Below are 23,519 nucleotides of genomic sequence, written 5' to 3'. Positions count from 1 at the left end.
CCCAAACTTTGGAACTCTTCTGCATAGTGGAGTCGCTCCAACCTCCTTGATCATTTTAGTTGCCCTTTTCCTGCTCTACAATATCCTTTTTGAGTCAAGGTATTACCTAGAGTGTGGGTTGTGCCACAGATCTGTACAATGGCATTATGATACTGGCAATTTGATAACTGTGGTTTGAATGTTTTCAAATGGATATCCCATGTACAATAATATTCTAGAAATCCCTGGTCTAATTAGCGAATTGACTGGATATTTTTTTTGGGGGGGGGAATAGTACATTAAACAAATAAACACTGTTTGTGTTTTGGTGGTTGGTAAAAAGAAAAAAAACCTAAAAAAAACACCAAATAAACCCTGGGTGGCAAACATGTAAAATTTATTACTTCCTTATGTTCAAGACTTCATGGTAAAATGGGCATAGAATATGAGGGGAAATATTCCAATAGAGATCTAAGAGAATTTTTGGACATCAGCACAATAGGTTCTCTTTTGGACTCAGGTATCAGAGAAAATTGTTATGTAATAATGATTATATATAACCCTGATAAAAATTAAAATTATTCTCTCCCCTCAGCCAAATGACTGGGGGGGGGGGTATTTTTTACACATGTGGTGGGAATGTAAGTTGGCAATGGGATATTAAGAATAAAAACCCATTGGGAAAGAATATTAGGTTATAAAGTTCCTCTACACCCAGCAATACTTATTCAATTACTTTGCACCTCACCATTTAAAAAAAACTTAAACATGGATTTACTACATGCCCTTGCAATTGCAACAGGCAAACAGATATTAGAAATGATCCAATAAGGGGAAGGAAGACATTGCAGATAGCTGGCTTAGGCCTTCTCCCTTTGGGCGCTTAGCAACAGACTGCCTGGCAACCAGCCATGAGCTTTGCTCCTTATCTTTGACTCAGGGAAAGCGGCTGATTTACTGAGGCGGCTCTGGACCTAGCATTCTGCACGTGCTCAGAGGTAATTCATCAACAAATTCTCTGCCTGAGTCCGACATCAGAGAGAGAAAAAAGCGGGGCAGGAAGAACTATGTCTGGCTTAGATTACGCCCAGCAAATTGGGCTGCATTGATTTAAATCTATTTTGCTAATAAACAGCCATACCATTTTAGTTTTAGCCAATAATTTGTTTTAAAAAATATATTGAAAAATAAAAAATGGAGTACCTGTGCCCCCCTACATATTGTTGGACTACATCTCCCACCACCCCTGATCTCTAACCATGCCAAGTGGGGCTGATGGGAGTTGTAGTTCAGCAGGCGTGCCATGGGGGGGGAGGCAAGGCCCCCAAAAATGTTCATGCAGGGGCTCTCCTGCAGCTGCAACTGGCCTTTCAGGGCCTACCTGTGGCCGCAGCGAACCCACACGCACCATGCACATAACTTCATGCACGCACGCTGCCCCTGCCCCACCGAAATTGGGCAGAACCTGGCACGTCTGGAGGGCTGAAAGTTGCCCGCACCTGATGTAGTTCCATTAAGGTGGTGAGCAGCTTTCCCTAACTTAGTGCTCTCAATGTACTTTTGGACTACAACTCCCATCAGCGCCAGGCAGTATGGCCAGTGGTCAGGTACCTGGAGAGTCTGACTGACAATGTCCACACAAGGAAAGCGTCTCATGCACCAGATGAAGATCCTCCTTTGTATTTGTTAAGTTGTGGGTGAACATATCAGACGACACAGCAATTCTTCAAATAGCTCTTGTTTATTCACAGGCCAGAAAAGAACTGAACTGAAGGGTTCAGCCAGCCTGCTTCTATAGAGCTCCAGTACAACGTAACTAACAATTTTCTAAAACTATCCAATCACTGAACGTCACTTTCGATCCCTTATTTGCATAACTATCTACAGTATCCCCCTGCTGACCCAGGGTGAGAACTTCAGTACATAACAGTATTCATTTGGTCTGAACCCAGTCCTCTGAAACAGGTGGGCAGAGGATGGACTTCTGTGCTTGTTCCATCAAAGAGAAAAATGAATGTCCACAAAAAGAGAATACTGTGAACTGCAGTTTGTTATGAGTGCTCAGAGTTAATAGGAGACTCCCTATTTCCTTCAGAGAACTATAGTTCCCAGAGTTCCCTTGGAAGACGGACTGATGGTTAAAAACCACTCTGAATATTGTGGCTCTGTGAAGGGAATAAAGATAAAGGTAAAGGGACCCCTGACTGTTAGGTCCAGTCGCGGATGACTCTGGGGTTGCGGCGCTCATCTTGCTTTACTGGCTGAGGGAGCCAGCATACAGCTTCTGGGTCATGTGGCCAGCATGACTAAGCCACTTCTGGCGAACCAGAGCAGCGCACAGAAACGCCGTTTACCTTCCCACTGGAGCAGTACCTATTTATCTACTTGCACTTTGATGTGCTTTCGAACTGCTAGGTTGGCAGGAGCAGGGAGCGAGCAACGGGAGCTCACCCCGTCACGGGGATTCGAACCGCCGACCTTCTGATCAGCAAGTCCTAGGCTCAGTGGTTTAACCCACAGCGCCACCAGAGTCCCTGTGAAGGGAATAGGGAGTCCCCTAAAAACGCCCAGCACTCTTAACAAACCAGAGTTCCCAGGAATCTTTGAGGGACGGAGGCAGTGAGGCCTCTCCCATCTATCCCCCATCTGGTGTTTTGGCTCCTCTCCTCCCAGAACAATCTCCACCAGCAACCCCTCCCATCAGTTTGGCTGGGATCAACTGCCATTTCAGCTCGCCCCTTCCACAAATTGCCCCACTTGGCCATTGTAAGAATAATGTAACATTATGTGAAAAGGGGTGCTAGAATCTGCTTATTTTCCCCTTTCTTTCCTGCGCTTTCCCTTTCGTGTCGAAACTATTTTCAAAAAAGAAAGCCTCAAAGCTTAGCTCGTGTGGTGTAGTTGTTAAAAGGATCAGACTAGGACCTTGGGGATTAGAGTTCAAATCCCGGCTCAGCCATGAGCCAGTCCCTGTTTCTCTCAACTTAGCCTACCTCACAGGGTAGTTATGGAGATTAAACGAGAAAGAAGAGAACTATGTATGGCAGATTTTGAGCTCCTTGGGGAAGAAAGTCCCTTGACATCTAAGGACCCAAGACTGAAGAACAATCTGCATCTGAATCCTTATTTTCTGTGTGGAATATATTGTCCCCAATCAACAAAATGAGTCAGTCTTTCCTCACACCTGAAAAAAATAATACTGATGGCAGATGCACATTATACTTTCAAAGCACATGACTTACCCCAATGAATTATGGGACAAGTTGTTTAAGGGTGCTGGGAATTGTAGCCCTGTGAGAATGAAGCTCCCATTTCTAGGAATCTTTGAGGCAAGCCCTGCGCAATAGTAGTACCTGTTGTTGTTGTTGTTGTTGTTGTTTTGTTGTACTCCACCCATCTAACTGGGTTGTCCCAGCCACTCTGGGCAGCTTCCAACAAATATAAAAGCTTAACATCAAACATTAAAGACCTCCCTATACAGGTCTGTTAAGCTATTTATCTCCTTGACATCTGATGGGAGGGTGTTTCACAGGGTGGGCGCCACTACCATAAAGCATTGAATTTGCTTTAAATGTATGCTGTGGATTTGCCCTATGCTCTGTTGACTGAGGGTAGTCAGTCTAGTTTTTTTTGAGGGGGGTGTGTGTCTTTAACAACAAACCTGATTTTCTGAAAGACCAGGCTTTTTTCAATAAGGAAAGTGGCAAGAAAATGTGCTTGTTCTGATGCAGCAGCATCTCTCCTCAGTGCAAACAATGAATGTATGTTCATTAAATAGCTGATGCCATCTAATCAACCCTGCAATAAACAGGTTATCTCAAAGTGCCTTGGGAGGAAAGTTGTGTTTTATAGAAAATATCCATCTGCATGGGAAACATCTATATGGTCCTTCACCGCTCTCCTAAGCTGGCAGTTAGCATGATTTTGCTAGATTGTGTAATTTGTCCACCTGCCAGTTTAATAGCTGCAAGAGATATTACGTTGGGAGTATCCCATCCCATGATTAATGACCTTGGAGTGGTGTTAGGCTTTTCCTTGGCAGCTGCAGCCCTGATCATGTGGTCCACCCCAGGTGTGAGCAATTTAGCGCTCTCTCACTCTCGGGGGGGGGGGGGGCAAGTAATTCAGCAAACAAGCCTTGAAAAACCTATAAGACCCCTGGGATTCCAGGCTACGGTGGGGGCTCCCAGCAGCTGAAAGGAGAAATTGCTTGCTTGGTATGGTATATTCTTATGTATGATCTGCCTGCTGTTTAATAAATCTTGAGACTTCTTAGAATTGTAGAGTTGGAAGGGATCCTGACGATCATCTGGTGACTAATGCTTATTAGATGGATTTCCCCCAAACTGATTTTTGAACTTTGAATTTTATTGTTATTCATGTTTTTATACTGTATTTTATGCTGCTTCTACAATTAAGTGTTTTAAATTTGTTGTTAGCTGCCCTGAGCCCGGTTTTCTGAACCGGGAAGGGCGGGGTATAAATAAAAAAATATTATTATTATTATTATTATTATTATTATAGTCCAACCCTCTGCAATGCAGAAATATGCAGGTGTCCCATACAGGGATTGAACCTGCAACCTTAGCGTTATCATCACTTGTGTCTTGTATTGTTTCTGTATCCCAGAGAAAGAAGCCTTTTGCCTTTGGCAAGACACTGTCCAAGCTGTTTCTTAATTATTATTATTGGGGGGGGGGGAGTTGGTAGAAATAAAGAACAAAAGTTGGCTTCTCCCTCAAGTATGTATCATGTAACTAAACAGATACAGTGGTACCTTGGGTTACAGATGCTTCAGGTTACAGACTCCGCTAACCCAGAAATAGTACCTCGGGTTAAGAACTTTGCTTCAGGATGAGAACAGAAATTGTGCTCTGGCGGTGCGGCGGCAGCAGGAGCCCCATTAGCTAAAGTGGTGCTTCAGGTTAAGAACAGACCTCCGGAACGAATTAAGTACGTAACCCGAGGTACCACTGTACTTATTTTCTACTCTTATCTCTTTCCTGTAGGGAGTATCCCCGCCACCCAAGACTACGCTCTTGGGGAATTTTCTCAAGAAAAGGCTCAAGGCCTCAGAAATGCACATAAAACTACCTGTTGTAACTGACAGGATTTTGCCAAAAGAATAACAGGGGGGCGGCGACTGAGGGTCAAAAATGGAGATAAGCTGTGAAGACCTGGGAAAAGGTCCAGGCATTGCCCACTTTGAAGAGTTTCCAAGAGGGGCAGCACCACAAAATGTTAACCAGCAAACCCAGGAGCGGCCGCCACAGCAGAGGGTGAGCCAATCTGAAGAATTCCTGAAGGACCTCCAGCCCCCAAAGCTGACTCTGGAGAATCCAGGATTGACAGAGCCCATACTGTCGGAAGATGATCCTGAAGAGTTCCTGGACTACTTTGAGAAAGTTGCTGAAGCTTGTCGATGGCCGAGAGAAGAGTGGGCAGCCCGGCTTGTGCCGGCCCTTGGCGGAGAAGCAGCAGGAGCCTTTAGAAAGCTGGCTGCTGGTGACAGAGAGGACTATGGGAAAGTGAAGGCTGCCATCTTGCAAGGGGATGCAATCAAAATGGAGGTCCAGCGCCAGTGCTTCAGGCAGTTCCGCTTCCAGGAGGTGGAAGACCCGCAGAGGGCATATGGCCAGCTCCGTGAGCTTTGTTGTCAGTGGTTGAAGCCAGAGAAACACACAAAGGAGCAGATCCTGGATCTGGTGGTCCTGGAGCAGTTCCTGGCCATCCTGCCCCAGGAAACCCAGAAGAGGATGGAGAAATGTAGCCCAAAAGCCTGTGCCCAGGCAGTGGCCCTGGCAGAAGACCTCCTGAGAAACCATCAAGAGGCCAAGACGTGGAGACTGGAGGTGAGATTTGCATGATGTGAAAACTTAATGGCCTGTCTGTTTGAAGCCAGCGCAGAGGGGTGATGTGGGTTGCCAACTGCTGAGAAAAAAGGCCTGCCTTGCTCTTGTGCCATTAATATAGGCTTGATCTACAGCAGAGGTTCCCAAACTGGTCCATGGACCACCAGTCTCCACAAGCTTCGTTCAGGCACAATAGGAATGGAGAAACCTCATGGAAATGCAAAACGTTTTTAAAAATAATAATAATTAAACATTTTTATTGAAAGTTCAAAAGGTACATAATTATATGTGCACTAAATATGGTGAGACATAAATAAAAGAGAGAAAGCGAAAAAGAGAAACAACCTGTGTAGAAGGGAAATAAAAGGGGGGAGGGGGAAAACTCAAAACTATATTTTGCAAGGTTATTGTACCTCACAAATTCTTAACCTATTACAGTAGCTGTAAAAATGAATTCCAGAGATCATTGAATTTGTCCATGGCAAGTCTGCGTTTATATGCAGATTGTTCACATGTTGCGAGTTTGTATAAGTCTTCAATCCAATCGTAGAAGGGAGCTGAATCTTAAGAATGGGGGGGTAGGGAGGGGGGAAATCTCAAAATAGCCCAATGCTGACTTCTTTTGTGGGGCAGGGGAGGCTAGAAATTAAACAAAATAAGTCAAAAATGTGGATCAAGGCCGTTTTGGTGGTACCACCACTGGGGGCTGCAAAGTTGGTGCTGTTTAGTTGGTGCAGAGAAAGCCTATGATAGGGTCTCCTGTTTGTGGAATGCCCTTCCTTCTTGCAAGGTATGTCTGTGCCCTTCATTCAGGTGAAATGTTGAAAACATTCCTGTTTACCTAGGTATTTGAAAATCATTGTTCCTGGCACACCTGAGATCACTGTTTTGAAATTGTAGAATCATAGAATTGTAGAGTTGTAGAAGGGACCCCAAGGGTCATCTAGTCCAACCCCCTGTAATGCAGGAATCTTGCCCAAAGCTGTCCCTGGGTGGGCTTGAACCACCAGCCTTCTGGTTAACAGCCAGGTACACTGACCCATTGTGCCACAAATGTTTTAACTGTTTTTAGGATGGTTTTGAAATAGTTTTCTCTTGATGTGTTTCCCCCTCTGGGCTCCTTTAGGAGGAAGGGCAGGATTTAAATTGAAGGAAACAATAAAGTAAATAAAGTGATATACAGCTCACTTCAAGTGAGTCAGGCCATTGTCTCCTGCTCTGGCCAGCAGCAGCTGTTTCCCGCTGCCTGATCCTTTTAAAGAACAAAACTAAAACGGGGACTTAGCTTAGGATCTTCTGCATGCAGAACACCTGTCCTCCCACTGAACTGCACTCCCCTCAACATTAAGCCACTTCCAGAGCGGTGTCCCCAAGGAAACAGGAGTTCAGAAATTGAGTATGGCCTCCATCCCTAATGTTTCTGTTTCAATCCACTTTATGGGATGCAATTTTCCTTGCTGTTTCAGGAGCCGGTTCAGAAGATGACCCAGAGTTTCTTGAGGGCAGAGGAGATGGCGGCCCACTCCGCCGAGAGAGAGATCTGCAAGGAAGCCAAGCAGCAGGGTGATGGTGGTGCCACGCTTCTATGTAAGGGTTATGTGACTCGCCATAGGCCGGCTGAGCAAGTGGGGAAGGCAGGTGGCCGAGGCAGGCCTTTCTATGCCCCCCCTCATCCCCCCTTTGACCCCAACAGCTGCCACTGCTGACAGTGTGCAGACAGAAAGGGAGGGAGGATGAAGAGGAGAAACATGAGCAGTAACTGGGGGACCTTGGGACTGGGCAAACTAGGAGGGGAGGGAGGAGTTTGGGGTGAAATGTGAGGGGATGGAGATTGGTAATGGGGCAGGGAGTTGGCAGGTGGTCTGGAATTTTTGATCTTGCTGAGCAAGCTCTTTTTGTTGTGCAGAAGAGGGCAAAATAGGTAGTGCTAACACAACAACTCTGCCGGTCCAAGCAGCCCATTGGATTTGGCTGTTGTGATCTGTGGCTACCACAAGTGGATCTCCTCCTGTGTGTGTCCAAACTCTCTGATACTTGTAAGCCGCTTTGATTATGTTTTGCGAAGGGATGGATCATGGAAATGACTGAAATAAATGACAATACAAATGTTGCTTCTGAAAACATAACCTGTTCTTGTCTCTTACAGCCAGCAGAACAGCATCCCAAAGTGTCTCTGCTTCCTTGCATTGCCCTGATGGATCAGAGCTGGCAGAAGGTTTCTTGGATGAGGTGGGTTCATGCATTAGCTGTCCTGATGTCTCCCCTCCTCCTGCGGGCTCCTGAATCTTTCTTTGCATCAAAAAGTCTGTTTTTTTGAATTGGGCAGCTTTTTTCTGTCACCTTGCTGCCAAATTCAGAAGGTGCCATCTTTTTCATTTTAGTTTTTCCTATTGTTGACTGATTTGCCCAAAATGACCATGGAGGCCTGTCCAGCCTAATGAAGCCCATGGGCTATGGTTTGCCAATGCTGCACTAACCCATAGGTTGTTCCACTGGCGGAGGCAGAGGGGGCGGGGGGAGCACGGCTGCCCATCACGGTTGCCCCCCGCCTGCGCTGGGCACCACGCCCCTGGGACGCACACCAGCCATGCCCCTGCCTGCTCTCCACCCCCCGGTGCCGGAGCATGAAGCTTCTCTACTGGGTTGTTCAACAAACCATCGGTTGTCCTGCAAACAACCGGACAAGCAACAGTTTGTTTCTCCAAACTGTGTTTTAAAGTACTGGTGCTACTTCACTAAAAACCTTAGGTTCTATAGGAAGCAGATGAATATGTGATAGTGAGGGACCTAAGGGGCTAGATTTAAGGGATTTAAGTGGCAGGAAGGGAGATTTTGGTTGGACATGAGGAGAAACATTTTGATGGTAAGAATTGCTGGAGATCTTCAATCTGAATCTGGAGAACTCTAGCTCTGAATCTCCTGCATCGAGCAGGAAATTAGACTGGTTGGCTAAGAAGGTATTTTCCAGGTCACATCCATGCCATATATAATGATCTCTGGCAATCAAGCAGCCTAATAAGCAGCAACGAGTCCCCATCAGTTTTATGTAAGTTTATTTACAAGAAGGAACATATCCAGAGCCCGGTCTTCCCGCCTGCTCTCATTAACAGTAGTTGCTTAGTCTGTCTCATTGTCCCTTCCCCAACAGGAAGAACACCAAAATCGAGCCATTCTTCTCCTTCCCTTCCGTTGTTCTCTGAGCTTCTCCCATCTTCTAGTACAGGGACTGAACAGCTGGCCTGTCTCCTCCCCACTCACAGAAGACACAGACTCAGACTTTGGCTTATCTGATGGTTGCCTGGCAACGCTCTGGCTGACTTCCAACTCTTCCTCTCCTTGGGAGCTAACAGCTTCTTCCTTGGGAAAGAGTGGGGCTGGACTGTCCTCTCTAAACTCTGACAAACAGCTCTCATCTGCAGTCGGTCCCTTGTTCCTTTAGCTCAGTTTCTGAGGCTGACTTTTCTGTGCTCGGGACGGGGGACACGTTCCTGACACCATACATTTAAAAGCACCTGCCAATGAATCCTTGAAACTGCTGCTTATTCCTCATACAGTTACAATTCCCAGCACCCATAACAAACAACAGTGCATCCAGGTTTCTTTGGAGGGAAGGAATTAGCTTTAAATGTATGGCATAAATGTGACCTGTCTACAGTTCTGTATTGAGAGCAGGAAACCCTCTTGTAGTTTCAGGGGACAGTTGATTTGAAGGGTGCAACTGTCTTGTCGGATACAACAGAGAAGGCTGTGCTCAATCCCATTCAGAGCCCTGTGTACTGGAAAGTTTTGGTGGAGGAGGATGAGACCGTTGCTTTCTCAGGTAAATGTCTCAAGCATATGTACACTGCTGTCACGCCCCAAAAGCATTGGATATGTCTGGCATCCATATTTCTCCCAGTTGTGAGACAAACTCCTCTTTTCTCCTCATTCATCAATTGTGTCTCCAACCTGTAGGAGGACCAGTGGTCTTCCCCAGCCTGGTTGGACAAGAAAAAGTAGTATTTGTCCCAAACTCTGAGCATAAAGATACATTCCCAGGTAAGACTCTCTCGGGTAAGGGTTATCACAGAGACTCCATGGTTACATCCTGGTGGTGATGAGTACATAGGCAACAGCCTGAAACCACATCAGTGTCTTGCCCCATCTAATCCAATACTACCTGCTCTGACTTGCAGCAGCAATTCAGCGTCTAAAACACAGAGAAGGTCCTTTTCCATCCCCCTGCTTCTCGAGATCCTTTATTAGTTAGAGAGAGCAGAGACTGAGATGGAGATATTGGCTGTGTTTGTACTTCCAGTAATCTTGTTAGGGGGATAGTGGTCCCTATTATTCCCATATCACAGGAGAAGAATGTAAGAAAGAGAGCCCTGCATGATAAAATCCTGCACCCTAGCCCAGCACCTTATTTCCCCCGCTAAGTCCCTTGGAAACCTACAAGCAGGACCACGAGAAGAGCAAACCAGCTCATATGATTCCCAGCAACTGATACCCAGATGCAACACTCCGGCTGATATTGAGATTACCATCATGACCAGTTCTGCTAGATTAGGCCTAAGAACCATCTAGTCCAGTATATTTTTCTGGCAGCAGCCAAGCAGATGCCCATGCGAATCCCATGAGCAGGACCTGAGCAACTGATTATCACTGGCATATTTTCTCTGGACAGCAGATATTGAGGCCGGGTGTTCAGGGTTTGCTCAAAGCTCAGTTCTCTTTACAATGCAGAATTGGCTCTTGTATAAAATAGCAATGATCCCCCCTGTGTTTTCTCACCTTCACGACAGGCAGGAGCATGAACAGGAAGGAAACTGAAAATTCTCAGCAAGGAATCCCTGAGCGACAAGGCCCATCTGTGATACGATCAGGAGAACCCCAGGACACTGTCCCCTTGAGTCCCGGTGTTTCCCTGAGTCCTGGAGTGATGTGGCCTCAAATGAGTGACCGAGGGATGAAGCAGGGAGCGCCGACTCTGCATGGTATGATCCAGGAGTTTGCAGAAGGAATCGCAGATCCACCACAAGAGAAAAAACTCCGTCGCGGGTCCAGAACTTGCTCCTCAAACCTCGCTCAGCACAGGCAGGAAAGACTTTACCAGTGCTTTGAGTGCGAGAAAACCTTCTGTGGGATACACGCCCTTGCTGGCCACCAGAGAATCCACAAGACCAAGATGGAACCCAGAGGCAAGAAGCAACTGCTTGCCAGGGCATCTCTCACCAAAGGTCAGAGATTACTTTGAGGCTGCAGATATGAGCAGACAATAGACTTGTGGAAACCTGCTTTGTTGGGGGTTTTTTTGCAGGGGGCGGGGAGTCCAGCAACTGGAGCCGAGGGCAAAACAGTGCTTCCTCGGGACAGCTGCTGGGGACTTAATTGCAACTTTGATTTCAGATTTGACCACTACTGAGGCCAATCCAGTTGCCCAGTTTTCCTTGTATTATATACATTCGTTAAGTTACTCTTTAATTTTATGAAACAGTACATGGAACAGAAAATTTCCCCCCTATTATGTCCTTTCAGAAGTGGTTCGGTAGGTGGGGCAGAGTTGCTATGCCAGCTTCCTAGCAGGTGGGTTACTGCTGCTTACCAGGCGATGAGGTGAGGAGGTTGGCATGGTGCAAACACACCAGCAGAGTGAGCCAGACCAGTGTTTCTGCCAGTGCCTTTGCACCACACTGACCTTTCCCCTCTCCCTCCTGGTAAGCAACAGCAATCCACCTGCTAGGAAGTTATAATAATGGATTTGCCCCACCCAGCGCAACACCTCTATGTAAGTTTCATTCTCTGTGTTGAAGAATTAACCAAACTGATTGGTTGATTACCGTATTTTTCGCACGATTGGACGCACCGGACCATAGGACGCACCTAGTTTTCAGGGGGGGAAATCAAGGAAAAAATATGATTCCCCCCCCCCCCCCGCAGCTCTGGGAGCAGTGGACAGGCTGCACGCAGCCTGTGCGCTACTCCAAGACCTTCTCCCTGCTTTTGCGGGAGGTGGCGGAATTCCCCCACCTCCCGCAAAAGCCCACAGGAGCCCCGCGTGACTCCTGCGGGCTTTTCGACCAGGAGGGAGAAGGGACTGAAACGGCCCGTCAGTCCCTTCTCCCTCCTTGGGGAAAAGCCCCCAAGAACCGCTCGCTCTTTAAAGGCTGCGCGGCTCCTGCGGGCTTTTCTAGGAGGTGGGGGAATTCCTAGAAAAGCCAGCAAAGCCGTGCAGCCCCTTTAAAGAGCGCACGGCTTTTGCCTGCTTTTGCGGGAGGTGGGGGAATTCCCCCATCTCCCGCAAAAGCCCGCAGGAGGGAGAAGGGACTGACTCGGCCAGTCAGTCCCTTCTCCCTCCTTGGAGAAAAGCCCCCAAGAGCCGCTCGCTCTTTAAAGGCTGCACGGCTCTTGCGGGCTTTTCTAGGAGGTGGGGGAATTCCCCCACCTCCTAGAAAAGCCAGCAGAAGCCACGGAGCCCCTTTAAAGAGCGCCCGGCTTTTGCCTGCTTTTGCGGGAGGTGGGGGAATTCCCCCATCTCCCCCAAAAGCCCACAGGAGGGTTGGAGAGTAGCAGGAAGGCGTCGCACGCCTTCCCGCTGCCCCCCAATCTCTAGGGCTGGCGATGGGGGAAGCGCTTTTTTCTCCACCGCCAGCCTCGAAGCCGGGTTGGAGAGTAGCGGGAAGGCGTTGCGCGCCTTCCTGCTGCCCCCCATCCTCTGAGGCTGGCGATGGGGGAAGCGCTGCTTTCCCCACCGCCAGCCTCAAACCCGGGTTGGAGAGTAGCGGGAAGGCGTTGCGCGCCTTCCTGCTGCCCCCCCATCCTCTGGGGCTGGCGATGGGGGAAGCGCTGCTTTCCCCACCGCCAGCCTCGAAGCCGGGTTGGAGAGTAGCGGGAAGGTGTTGCGCGCCTTCCTGCTGCCCCCCATCCTCTGGGGCTGGCGATGGGGGAAGCGCTGCTTTCCCCACCGCCAGCCTCAAACCCGGGTTGGAGAGTAGCGGGAAGGCGTTGCACGCCTTCCTGCTGCCCCCCATCCTCTGGGGCTGGCGATGGGGGAAGCGCTGCTTTCCCCACCGCCAGCCTCAAACCCGGGTTGGAGAGTAGCGGGAAGGCGTTGCGCGCCTTCCTACTGCCCCCCATCCTCTGGGGCTGGCGATGGGGGAAGCGCTGCTTTCCCCACCGCCAGCCTCAAACCCGGGTTGGAGAGTAGCGGGAAGGCGTCGCTCGCCTTCCCACTGCCCCCCAATCTCTGGGGCTGGCGATGGGGGAAGCGCTGCTTTCCCCACCACCAGCCTCAAAGAGCAGACTCTCCTGGCTTCAGCGGAAGCAACGCAAAGCCTCCGGAGCGCAGGCTTCGGAGGCTTTGCCTTGCTATCGCTGAAGCCAGGGAGCCTGCATTCGCTCCATAGGACGCACACACATTTCCCCTTCATTTTTGGAGGGGAAAAAGTGCGTCCTATAGAGCGAAAAATACGGTAAACATTGTGTGGGTTAATTCAACTTTCTCTCTATCCCTGTAGGAAATGAGGGGCTAAGTAAGTTCAGGATGGAGACTCCTCAGCAGGAAAGGAATGAGAGAGAGGGTGTATCTAATGGAAGGATAGCAGAATTTCCTCAAAGTAAGATGACACTGGCTCAAGAACCAGAATGGGAACCTGAAGGGCAGCAGAGAAAGAAGACGGTGAAGACACAAAAGGAGCCCATCAAGCTCTTAGAAGGCCGCAAGTCCCAAAAGGAAACTGTGGCGCACGTGTGGGTGAAAAAATTGTCGTACTCCTCCCAGCCTGGGAATGTGTGCCCCAGCACACCAGGATTTGTAATCCAGGAAACTCCTCCTACAGAGAAGGCACCCTATCAATGTCCCTCGTGTGGCAAAAGCTTAATGAACAAGGTCCGCCTTGAAGATCATCATAGGCTCCATATAGGAGATGCCTTATGGATGCCCACAGTGTGGGGAAAAGTTTCACTGGAGAAACTGTGTGTTCAAACATTTGTGGATCCATAGTGGGGAGAAAACGTTCACATGTACAGTGTGTGGTAGAAGCTTTCGTTGGAAAACCGGGTTGAGAACACACCGGGAGACTTATACAAGGAATTGTTCTAAACTAAACTTGATTTAGTTTGAAATTGGACCATGCAGGCAAAGGTACAGGGCTGTGCAAGCACTGACTATCTTTGGTGATGCCTGTGACCCCTTTTCGGCATGGCCACATTTTTCCTGCCCCAGTGTCCGACCTGATATCATGCATGGTATCGGGTGTAGGGCCTCTGGGTATGGCTGTGCCAAAATGGCCCTGTGAGCCAAATTAGGGAGGTCTGATGGGCCTAAATTGGCCCGTGGCCTGGTGGCTCCCTACTCCTGCTTTAGAGAGTGTTTCATTGGCCATCAGAGAATCCACACAGGAAAGAAAGCCTATGGATGCTTTGAGTGAAGAAAAACCTCTGACTGTAAAATTTGATGGGTGCAGGAGAGATAGAGAGCACCACTTGTTTCCCCAACACCACTCTGTCATTTCCCCCCTACCTGAATCTGACTTCACTTGTTGCAATGGTGAGAGTGATGGGTTGCTTGGGTGTTTGTGGTGGCTTGTAATCTGTAAAGCCCGATCTGTACTTCTATATGAAGACACATTGCTTTTTGCCCATTTTCTCTTTCTTCCTGGTTGTTTCCTTGAAGAATGTTTTGTAGAACTTTCCTGGAACTGTTGATGCACAAATCCAGAGGAACAGTCATGTGAATCACCAGAGAGCAAGGGAGAATGTTGCTTGTTCTGATGTAAAAAGAAGCTTAATGCTGTATGATTGCATCTTGTACAAGGGCTACATTCTGGGGATGGTGCATGTATACAAAAACACACATATGCAAACCACCCTCTTGAAACTGCCCCCGTGAGACCATCCTTACCTTCCAAGGAAGGGCAGAGAGCTTTTAAGCTCTCCAGCTTGCTTACTAGCCCAGTGAGTAAGCTTGGGGGTCCCATGGGTCTGTCTGAGTTCCTGCAAGAGTCTCCCAGAGCTTGGTAAGCAAGACAAAGCTTAAAGCTTCTTCATGCCAGGAAAGCCCAGCACAAAATGAGCTTTTAAGCTCTTCTCTTCACATGCAATTAATTTGTTCAATTTCAACAGGGCGGATTTCAACTGCACAAGATGTGAACAAGATGCATATGGTATTGTAATTGACATTTGAATCTATGCATAGTCAACCTGGCATAATTCAAATAGTGTGGGACTCCAACTCTCATCAGCCACAGCCAACCAACATGGCCAGCGGGCAGGGATGATGGAAGTTGTAGTTCAACAAAAAGTGGAAAGCACCACTTTGGCTATCCCTTCTCTAACCAAGCAGGAAATTAGACCTTGTTACACACCCAGAAGAGTCAATAGAGAGACCCTATATACCCTGTTCTGATACATGTGCAGATAGATATGCAAAGTTATGTGTGCCCTGTTAGAATGTGGCTGCTGGGGGGCAAGGAGGAATTGTTGAATTACTTTTTGTCTATTAAAAATGGCTTTGAAGTTTCAAAATCAGTGGAGTGACTTCTTTTACTTAATCTCTTGTACTTACAAGCTAATTCTTAAGCCCCACTGATCTTAATGTGACTTATTTTTCGGTAAACACATGCTTAGGTTTGCAATCCAAGGTGCCGGTTTTTACTAGTTAAGCCTTAAAATGTTCTAGCTCTTAGTTAGGATGCCCATATGAAACTCTGCCAAATCAATCTCTACGAAACAAGTGAGACCTTTTCAACTTCTACAAGTCAGACTGGTCTCAGCAACAAGCAGGAACTTTTCTGTTTTGGCCCCCAGGATCTGTGGTGCTCTTTGAAAGTTGTTCTGTTTATTCCCGAAAGATTTTTGCAAATTGACTCACACACACACCCGCCAACCCTGCTGCACTGCCTTTCTGTTGCTGCTGATATAGTTTTAAAGCTGGGGTTATCAAATTTTAAACCCACGGGCCCCTTTTGAGATGGCTGAAAATTACTGAGGGTCACAAGTCACATTTCCCTGAGAGTCTTTCTTCCAAATATTATCAATGAAGCAAGCACCTTTGCCAGCTTTCCAAATTCTGGGGATCCTTAGATGTTTATTGGAGGAGCTGGGAGTCTCAGTGACAGAATCAGTCGTGACTTTTTTGACAGCTACGTATGTACGTCAGAGCCTGGGAGCCTGGAGAGAAGTAGAAGTTGGCAACTCAGGTAGACAGGAAGAAGCCAACCCTGTTTTCCCTTTTGTGTCTCTGGTTAGCCATGCCTCTGCTTCTCCTGAGCTTAGTGGGATTCTTCCCACTAATAACTGCCTCTTCCCCTCAGCCATTTTCATTCATTTCATGTTTTGTATACCTAGGCCACTTTTCACTCTCACGAGTCACAAAGTGACTCACAAGCAATAACATAATTTGTTGTTGTCGTTTAGTCGTTTAGTCATGTCCGACTCTTCGTGACCCCATGGACCAGAGCACGCCAGGCACTTTTGTCTTCCACTGCTTCCCGCAGTTTAGTCAAACTCTGCTGGTAGCTTCGAGAACACTGTCCAACCATCTCATCCTCTGTCGTCCCCTTCTCCTTGTGCCCTCCATCTTTCCCAACATCAGGGTCTTTTCCAGGGAGTCTTCTCTTCTCATGAGATGGCCAAAGTATTGGAGTCTCAGCTTCAGGATCCGTCCTTCCAGTGAGCACTCAGGGCTGATTTCCTTCAGAATGGATAGGTTTGATCTTGCAGTTCATGGGACTCTCAAGAGTCTCCTCCAGCACCATAATTCAAAAGCATCCATTCTTCGGCAATCAGCCTTCTTTATGGTCCAGCTCTCACTTCCATACATCACTACAGTGGTGCCTCGCAAGACAAAATTAATCCGTTCCGTGAGTCTCTTCGTCTTGCGGTTTTTTCGTCTTGCGAAGCACGGCTATTAGCGGCTTAGCGGCTATTAGCGGCTTAGCGGCTATTAGCGGCTTAGCGGCTTTAAGAAAAAGGAAACAAACTTCGTCTTGCGAAGCAAGCCCATAGGGAAATTCGTCTTGCAGAACGACTCAAAAAACGGAAAACTCTTTCGTCTTGCACGTTTTTCGTCTTGCGAGGCATTCGTCTTGTGAGGTACCACTGTACTGGGAAAACCATAGCTTTAACTATACGGACCTTTGTTGGCAAGGTGATGTCTCTGCTTTTTAAGATGCTGTCTAGGTTTGTCATTGCTTTTCTCCCAAGAAGCAGGCGTCTTTTAATTTTGTGGCTGCTCTCACCATATGCAGTGATCATGGAGCCCAAGAAAGTAAAATCTCTCACTGCCTCCATTTCTTCCCCTTCTATTTGCCAAGAGGTGATGGGACCAGTGGCCATGATCTTCGTTTTTTTGATGTTGAGCTTCAAACCATATTTTGCACTCTCCTCTTTCACCCTCATTAAAAGGTTCTTTAATTCCTCCTCAGTTTCTGCCATCAATGTTGTGTCATCTGCATATCTGAGGTTGTTGATATTTCTTCCGGCAATCTTAATTCCGGCTTCGGATTCATCCAGCCCAGCCTTTCGCATGATGAATTCTGCATATAAGTTAAATAAGCAGGGAGACAATATGCAGCCTTGTCGTACTCCTTTCCCAATTTTGAACCAATCAGTTGTTCCATATTGAGTTCTAACTAGCTTCTTGTCCCACATAGAGATTTCTCAGGAGACAGATGAGATGATCAGGCACTCCCATTTCTTTAAGAACTTGCCATAGTTTGCTGTGGTGGACACAGTCAAAGGCTTTTGCATAGTCAATGAAGCAGAAGTAGATGTCTTTCTGGAATTCTCTAGCTTTCTCTATAATCCAGTGCAAATAACATAATAGAACATCACAATTATAGAATAATTATCAAACCAGTAAAACAACCACCTTCTATAAAGCACTATTGTTATAAGAATTCTAAGGTCTCAAATATAGAATAAATATTCATAAATGCACATGTTATAAGAATGTTTAGGTCTTATATATATAATAAATGTTCATAAGTGTACCAAGCAAACACATATATAAATATATAAACCACATGTATAAAACCCTCAGGAAAAGTCCAAAAGCCATTTTGACTCTTTCAGTCACCTCAAATATTTCTCAACAAGGTTGAAGGAAATGCAGATACCTCCCCATTGTCTCTGTCCTCACAAATGTGCCTTAAGGGCACATTTAAGGTGTGAATAGGGTGAGCCTGTGACCTGGCTCAGGAATTAAGTATTATCATTACAAAAGAATAGCAAGGCTCCCCAGGTAATCAAGTTACCATTAACAGGTAATCTTGGCAGACTGGGTGAAAACAATGCACTCAGATTTCTGTTGTCGCCTTCTGTGATGTATGTATGATGTTTCTGGGGGTGCTCTTGGACTCCAGGGCAGGCAATTTAAAATGGCTGGGGTTCTCCTTCTCTCTCCTGCGTGTGCAGGGAGCACCCTGCTGCAACAGTTAATAAAGATCAGGCTTACTAGCCGCTTTGCTTCTCAATATTCTCTGGTTGGTCTCTGTTATTTTCTCCTACCGATAGAGAACCTACAAAAGGACTCTATATGGTCTCTTGGGTACCCCATAAGGGAAAAGGAGCAGGTTTTTTTACTTATATCACACACATATCTAAATATATAAACTATGTGTCTAAAATAGTAGAGAACAACCCTGAAGCCAGATGCAGTTTCTCCAGCTGGCCCTGATCCACCTTCTCCTCAGCCTCCTTGTCTTAGGGGCTTTCCCCCTCCTTTCTCTTACTTATGGCTGCCTCTCCTCCCTCAGCCACCATGTCCTTTTGGGCATCACAAGTTATCTATATTTAACTGCAACAGTGCAGCCTCCCAAGGCCTGACAACTGCAGGGACAGCTCAGCAGTGATTCGTTTCTTTAAAAAAATACTTGTCAAATGAAACTCCGAATGGATTTTGATGTATTTTGAAAGACCTTTATTTAGAAATAAGAGTTGGCTGGCACTTAAGCCCTGCATTCTGTCACATGGAAGATGGAGCAAGCTTGTTTTCTCGTGCTGCGGAGGGAAGGCTCAAACCAATGGCTTCAAGTTACAAGGAAGGAGATTCCGACTAAACATCAGGAAGAATTTTCTGATGGTAAGTTGTGGACTCTCCTTCCTTGAAGGTTTTTAAGCAGAGGTTGGATGGCCCTCTGTCATGGATGCTTTCACTAGATTCCTGCATTGCAGGGGGTTGGACTAGATGACCCTTGGGGTTCCCTTCCCACTCTATGATGCTATGATGTCTCTTCATTGTTTTCACTAGGAGCGTTTGTTATGTATTCAGACTGGCTGCAGTTCTCACTCTGGGCCACCAGTATGCAAATGAAGGATTGAGAGTTGCTTTCACCAATTGGGTAGTTAGTTGGAATTCGTTACTGTTACAAGTTATTGAGCATTATATAAGGCAGCCAGCTTCACTGTTGTTCAGAGAGACTTAGAGCAGTGCTAACTGCTGTAATAAAGGGCTGTTGCTTAAAAGAGCTGTGTCCGTGGCCCATCTTTCCCACTATACAACAAAAAGGTGTGTGGTTTGTTGTTTTTATGCAAAGCTTCAAAGAGTTAAACCCAGAGAAGGTTGTTTCCTAGAGAGGCCCACCAAGGATTGCAGAGAGGAAGCATGCAAAACAGTGAAGCCTCCTTTCCTGTTATGCCAGGGATGTTCCCCAAAGGGACTAGAGCTACTATGCAGTCCTTACAATATTTCCGGTAGTCAACTCAACGGATTTCCACCCTAACTTTCAATGCAAGGGGTATATAATGTAGAGACAGAAAAAACATATTGTTACTTTCACAAAACGCCTATGTGAGATGCAAGGTTGTCACCACAGACTTGCCAAGGAACAAATCGATGCCACATTGCGCCCACTGAAAAGTCTTTGTTGCTTTCAGACGAATACCGGCTGTAGAGGCTGTGTGCCTTTTTCTCTTCCTCTGTGAAATTCCTTACATTAGGAGCAGAGGGATAGGAAGAGAATCTGGAGTTGAGCAAAGAGGTAAACTCTCTTGGTTTATTGCAGGAACAGAATATGGCAAAAATGCGACTGCTCACCTTTATGGGAATGGCTGTGGAAAACAAGGAAATATCATTTGACACTATGCAGCAGGAACTTCAGGTTGGAGCTGATAATATTGAAGCATTTGTGATTGATGCTGTAAAGACAAAGATGGTGCATTGTAAAATTGATCAAACAGAGAAAAGTAGTGGTCAGTCACAGCACACATCGAAGCTTTGGAAAATAGCAGTGGCAACAGCTGTATGATACACTTAACTTCTGGAAACTAAATTTGAATCAAGTGAAAAACAGTCTCCTTAGCTTGTCGGATACCTGATTATTTGATGTAATATTTAGTTTGTATTGGATGGAAACTCAGCTATATTAAACCATTCAACTTAACTATATGATTTTTTTATTGAAAATATCTAATAACAATCATACCTCTTGTTATGTTCAGTTCAGGTTACGTCTTTTCAGGTTGTGTCCCGCGGCGACCTGGAAGTACCGGAAAGGGTTACTTCCGGATTTCGCCACTTGCGCATGATAAAATAACTTGAACTACAGGCTGATAAAGCAATAAACTTTAAATAAGAATAAAAAGGGGGGGGGGGAGAAAGGTTTCCTCAACAGCTTACCCATGGCACAGCTCCCGGAGCCAACTGTAAGCCCCTCTGGGCCCCTCAGCCTCCCGGTAGCAGAAATGTCTGTAGTGCCAGCACTGGCTCTCCCTCCTTTAAATGTGCCACTTTAAACCCCACAAATTTTTGGGAACTGTAGTTTTGTAAGGGTGCTGAAGGTTGTTAGGAGACCCCTACCCCCCTCACAGAGCTACAGTTTCCAGAGTGGCTTAAAAGTCCGTCTTTCTTCCTGGGGAACTCTGGGAACTGTAGCTCTAGCAGGGAATGGGGAAGGCTCTGCTAACAATTCTCAGCACACTTGAGCTACAGTTCCCAGGATCCTTTGGGGGAAGCCGTGACTGTTTAAAGGTGGTATGATTCTGCTTTCGGTGTACAGCACAGATGGGGCCTCAGTTACAGAATTCTTACCAGGACCACCTGAAGAGAAAAGAAATTATGCAAACGAGTAGAATAAAAAAGGAGTCACGAACTCCTGTTTGTTTTTTCTTGTTTTTCTGAAGGCGCAAGACATTATTACTGCAGGATCTGGCGAGGATGAAAATGGAGGCGTGAAAGCTTCGACGGGATGGATGCCTGGGCCATAGGCAAGACCCTCATGTCCTCCAGGCTGGGAGTATTGGAGAAGTGCTTCAGAGAATACCAAGAATGCAGCTGGTCAAACAGGAGCCATGTGAGGGTCTGTTTCAGTACTGGGAAATGCAGCGGTAACAGTTCCTGAGGACGGTGGAATCGCCTCTGTCATGCCGGGCAACGGCACAGTTGCTGGAGGAGCCCAGGCCTTGGGACGACGCCAAGGTCTTCCTGGCCTCCTTCGAGCAAGTGGCCAGAGCCTGCTGGTGGCCCAAGCAGGAGTGGGTGACCCAACTCCTGCCAGCCCTCCAGGGCGAAGCCGTGTAAGCCTTTGTCAGGCTGGAAGTCGGGGACAGAGAGGACTATGGGAAGGTGAAGGCGGCCATCTTGCAGAGGGACACCAAGAGGAGGGAGAGCCAGTGCTGGCACTACAGACATTTCTGCTACCGGGAGGCCGAGGGGCCCGGAGGGGCTTACAGTTGGCTCCGGGAGCTGTGCCACGGGTGGCTGAAGGCTGAGAGGAACACCAAGGAGCTGGTCCTGGAGTTGCTGGTCCGGGAGCAGTTCCTGGCTATGGTTTTTATTTAATCCAGGGGTGGGGAAAGCTGTTGAGCCTGAGGGCTGCATTACCTCCTGGGCAACTTTTTGTGGGCCACAGGCCAATGCTGGGCTGGGAAAACATTAGCCAATATTACTATCTCAATTTGGTGGCAAAATTTGTGGAACGTTGTGCTTCAGGGGAGAGGGGGAAAATCACTTGGCACGTTAGGTTGGAAAAGCTAAACCCAGACCATTTTGCCTCTCTGTTTCGGGACTTCATCTCACATGTCAGTAATGAACAATTGCAGCAATCTCTTCCATCCGTTCTGCTGGTCATTTGAAATATAGTTTTTGAATTGCAGTGCCTTTCCTTATTGACTTGACTGGGGTTTTTTTCCAATGCAGCTACCTTCCCTCCGAAAAAAAATTGTGATTAATTTATATAATATATGGTCTAGCTTTTTGCGCCAGTTACTTTTGGTTCCCGTGCTGATCCAATCTGGTTGGACTGTTCTTCATTGTTTAATTTTTGTTTTTGGCACTGTTCTGTATCACTTTGATAAATACCTCAATTAAAAATTATTACAAAGAGAACATGGGAGCCTCAGAAGAGTCTTAGAACAGAGGGAGCGACCCTCCTGTCCTCTTGTCTCACACAACAACCCTGGCATGAAGCAGTCCTGGGACTTGGGGAACGGGGTGCCATTGCTGCTCCACCTTAGGCAGCAAAATATATTGGATTAGCTCTGCACACGCAGCAATAGAAGAAAAGAAACCCTTGTCATTCCCTCTGGGGCAACTTTCCAGGGGCACATGCTAGTGGGGGGCGGGGAGCCAGGAGCTGAACTGGGCAGAGGAACAAAAGTAAATTTTACCTCTGTAAGGTAGGTAAGATCCCCTTCTGCATTGCAGGGGGTTGGACTAGATGACCCTCAGGTCCCCTTCAAACTCTACAATTCTATCATTCTAAGACAAGCTAGAGGCATTATCAGAGTTCAAGGACACTTGCGAGGGGCAGCAAGACCAGGGAAGGGCCACACAGAGAGAGTTTGAGAGATGCATTTTGCCACTGAGACTAAGATTCCACCTATGCAGAGGGAGCTATCTACAAGCAATTTAAGACTGGATTACTCCATGCAGGGCTTCCGCTGCACTCGATCCAGAAGCTGCAGTTAGTGCACAATTGCTGACAGAAGCGAGGCCTTGTCAGCATATAGCACCTGCACTTGGAGATCTGCACTGGTTGGGAATTTGCTACTGGGCCTAGTTGAATGTGTCACTGTTAATATATAAAGCCCTTACCTTGGGACTGGTTAACCTAGAAGATCACCTTACCCAATATACACCCACTCTTACCACTTCAGTCGGCGGAATGGACACTTCCAGGTGCCACAAAATACCTGTTCCATCTACACTTTGGCATTCCCTGCCTGTTGAGACCAAGCAGGTGTCTTCACTGTGCTCCTTTCAGTGCCTGATAAAAACAGATTTGTTAGGCAAGCCTACCAAAATAGTTAGAAAGCTTTAATCTGTTTTTAGTGTATTGTTATTTTAACTTACTCAAAGTCTTAAATTATTGTTCTTATTGGGAGTTTTATTATTTTATATTTTTTTGAAAACCACTTAGAGGTTTGCTTGTTTGTTTTACAATCAAGCAGTATATGAATTTTACGAAATACAGCGGTACCTTGGTTAAGTACTTAATTAGTTCTGGAGGCCCGTTCTTAACCTGAAACTGTTCTTAACCTGAAGCACCACTTTAGCTAATGGGGCCTCCCGCTGCCACGCCGCCTCCGGAGCACGATTTCTGTTCTCATCTTGAAGCAAAGTTCTTAACCCGAGGTACTATTTCTGGGTTAGCGGAGTCTGTAACCTGAAGCGTATGTAACCTGAAGCGTATGTAATCTGAGGTACCACTGTAAATAAGAAAATACTGGTGGAACTGTGGGAAACTCATAACTTGACTTCCCTTGCCT

At 46.8% G+C, this 23,519-nt stretch overlaps 3 protein-coding genes across 6 annotated transcripts in view; 1 reads left to right on the top strand and 2 right to left on the bottom strand.

The window, feature by feature from the left end:
- Positions 1 to 23,519, bottom strand: part of LOC310756497 (tigger transposable element-derived protein 1-like) — a 796,241-nt gene that overhangs the window by 379,258 nt on the left and 393,464 nt on the right. The gene's annotated exons all lie outside the window — the stretch shown is intronic.
- Positions 1 to 23,519, bottom strand: part of LOC310757094 (uncharacterized protein) — a 508,648-nt gene that overhangs the window by 95,839 nt on the left and 389,290 nt on the right. The window lies entirely within an intron of this gene.
- LOC310756652 (uncharacterized protein) lies at positions 708 to 15,335 on the top strand. Of its 4 annotated transcripts, none has more exons than XM_083601152.1 (8): positions 708 to 977; positions 4,989 to 5,831; positions 7,298 to 7,418; positions 7,978 to 8,060; positions 9,519 to 9,651; positions 9,786 to 9,869; positions 10,616 to 11,050; positions 13,328 to 15,335. In XM_083601152.1, exons 2-8 carry the CDS (start codon positions 5,136 to 5,138, stop codon positions 13,810 to 13,812), a joined length of 2,037 nt encoding a protein of 678 aa, XP_083457278.1. In that variant the 5' UTR covers positions 708 to 977; positions 4,989 to 5,135; the 3' UTR covers positions 13,813 to 15,335. The 4 variants fall into 4 exon arrangements, with proteins under 4 accessions (XP_083457278.1, XP_083457277.1, XP_083457276.1 ...); XM_083601151.1 differs by lacking the exon at positions 708 to 977 and adding an exon at positions 2,168 to 2,745; XM_083601150.1 differs by lacking the exon at positions 708 to 977 and adding an exon at positions 4,073 to 4,196.

This window comes from Podarcis filfolensis (genome assembly GCF_964270895.1).
Source record: "Podarcis filfolensis genome assembly, chromosome: 2".
In the NCBI taxonomy this organism is placed as follows: Eukaryota; Metazoa; Chordata; class Lepidosauria; order Squamata; family Lacertidae; genus Podarcis; species Podarcis filfolensis.
Note: the sequence above shows the minus strand (reverse complement) of the source record. Positions and strands in the feature narration are given on the sequence as shown.

Bases quoted from the DNA above. Each gene is read 5' to 3' on its own strand.
- LOC310756652 (XM_083601152.1), top strand. From the start codon at position 5,136: ATGGAGATAAGCTGTGAAGACCTGGGAAAAGGTCCAGGCATTGCCCAC. The intron at 8,061-9,518 runs GTGGGTTCATGC...ACCCTCTTGTAG, and splicing joins CAGAAGGTTTCTTGGATGAG to TTTCAGGGGACAGTTGATTT. The intron at 9,870-10,615 runs GTAAGACTCTCT...CCTTCACGACAG, and splicing joins GCATAAAGATACATTCCCAG to GCAGGAGCATGAACAGGAAG.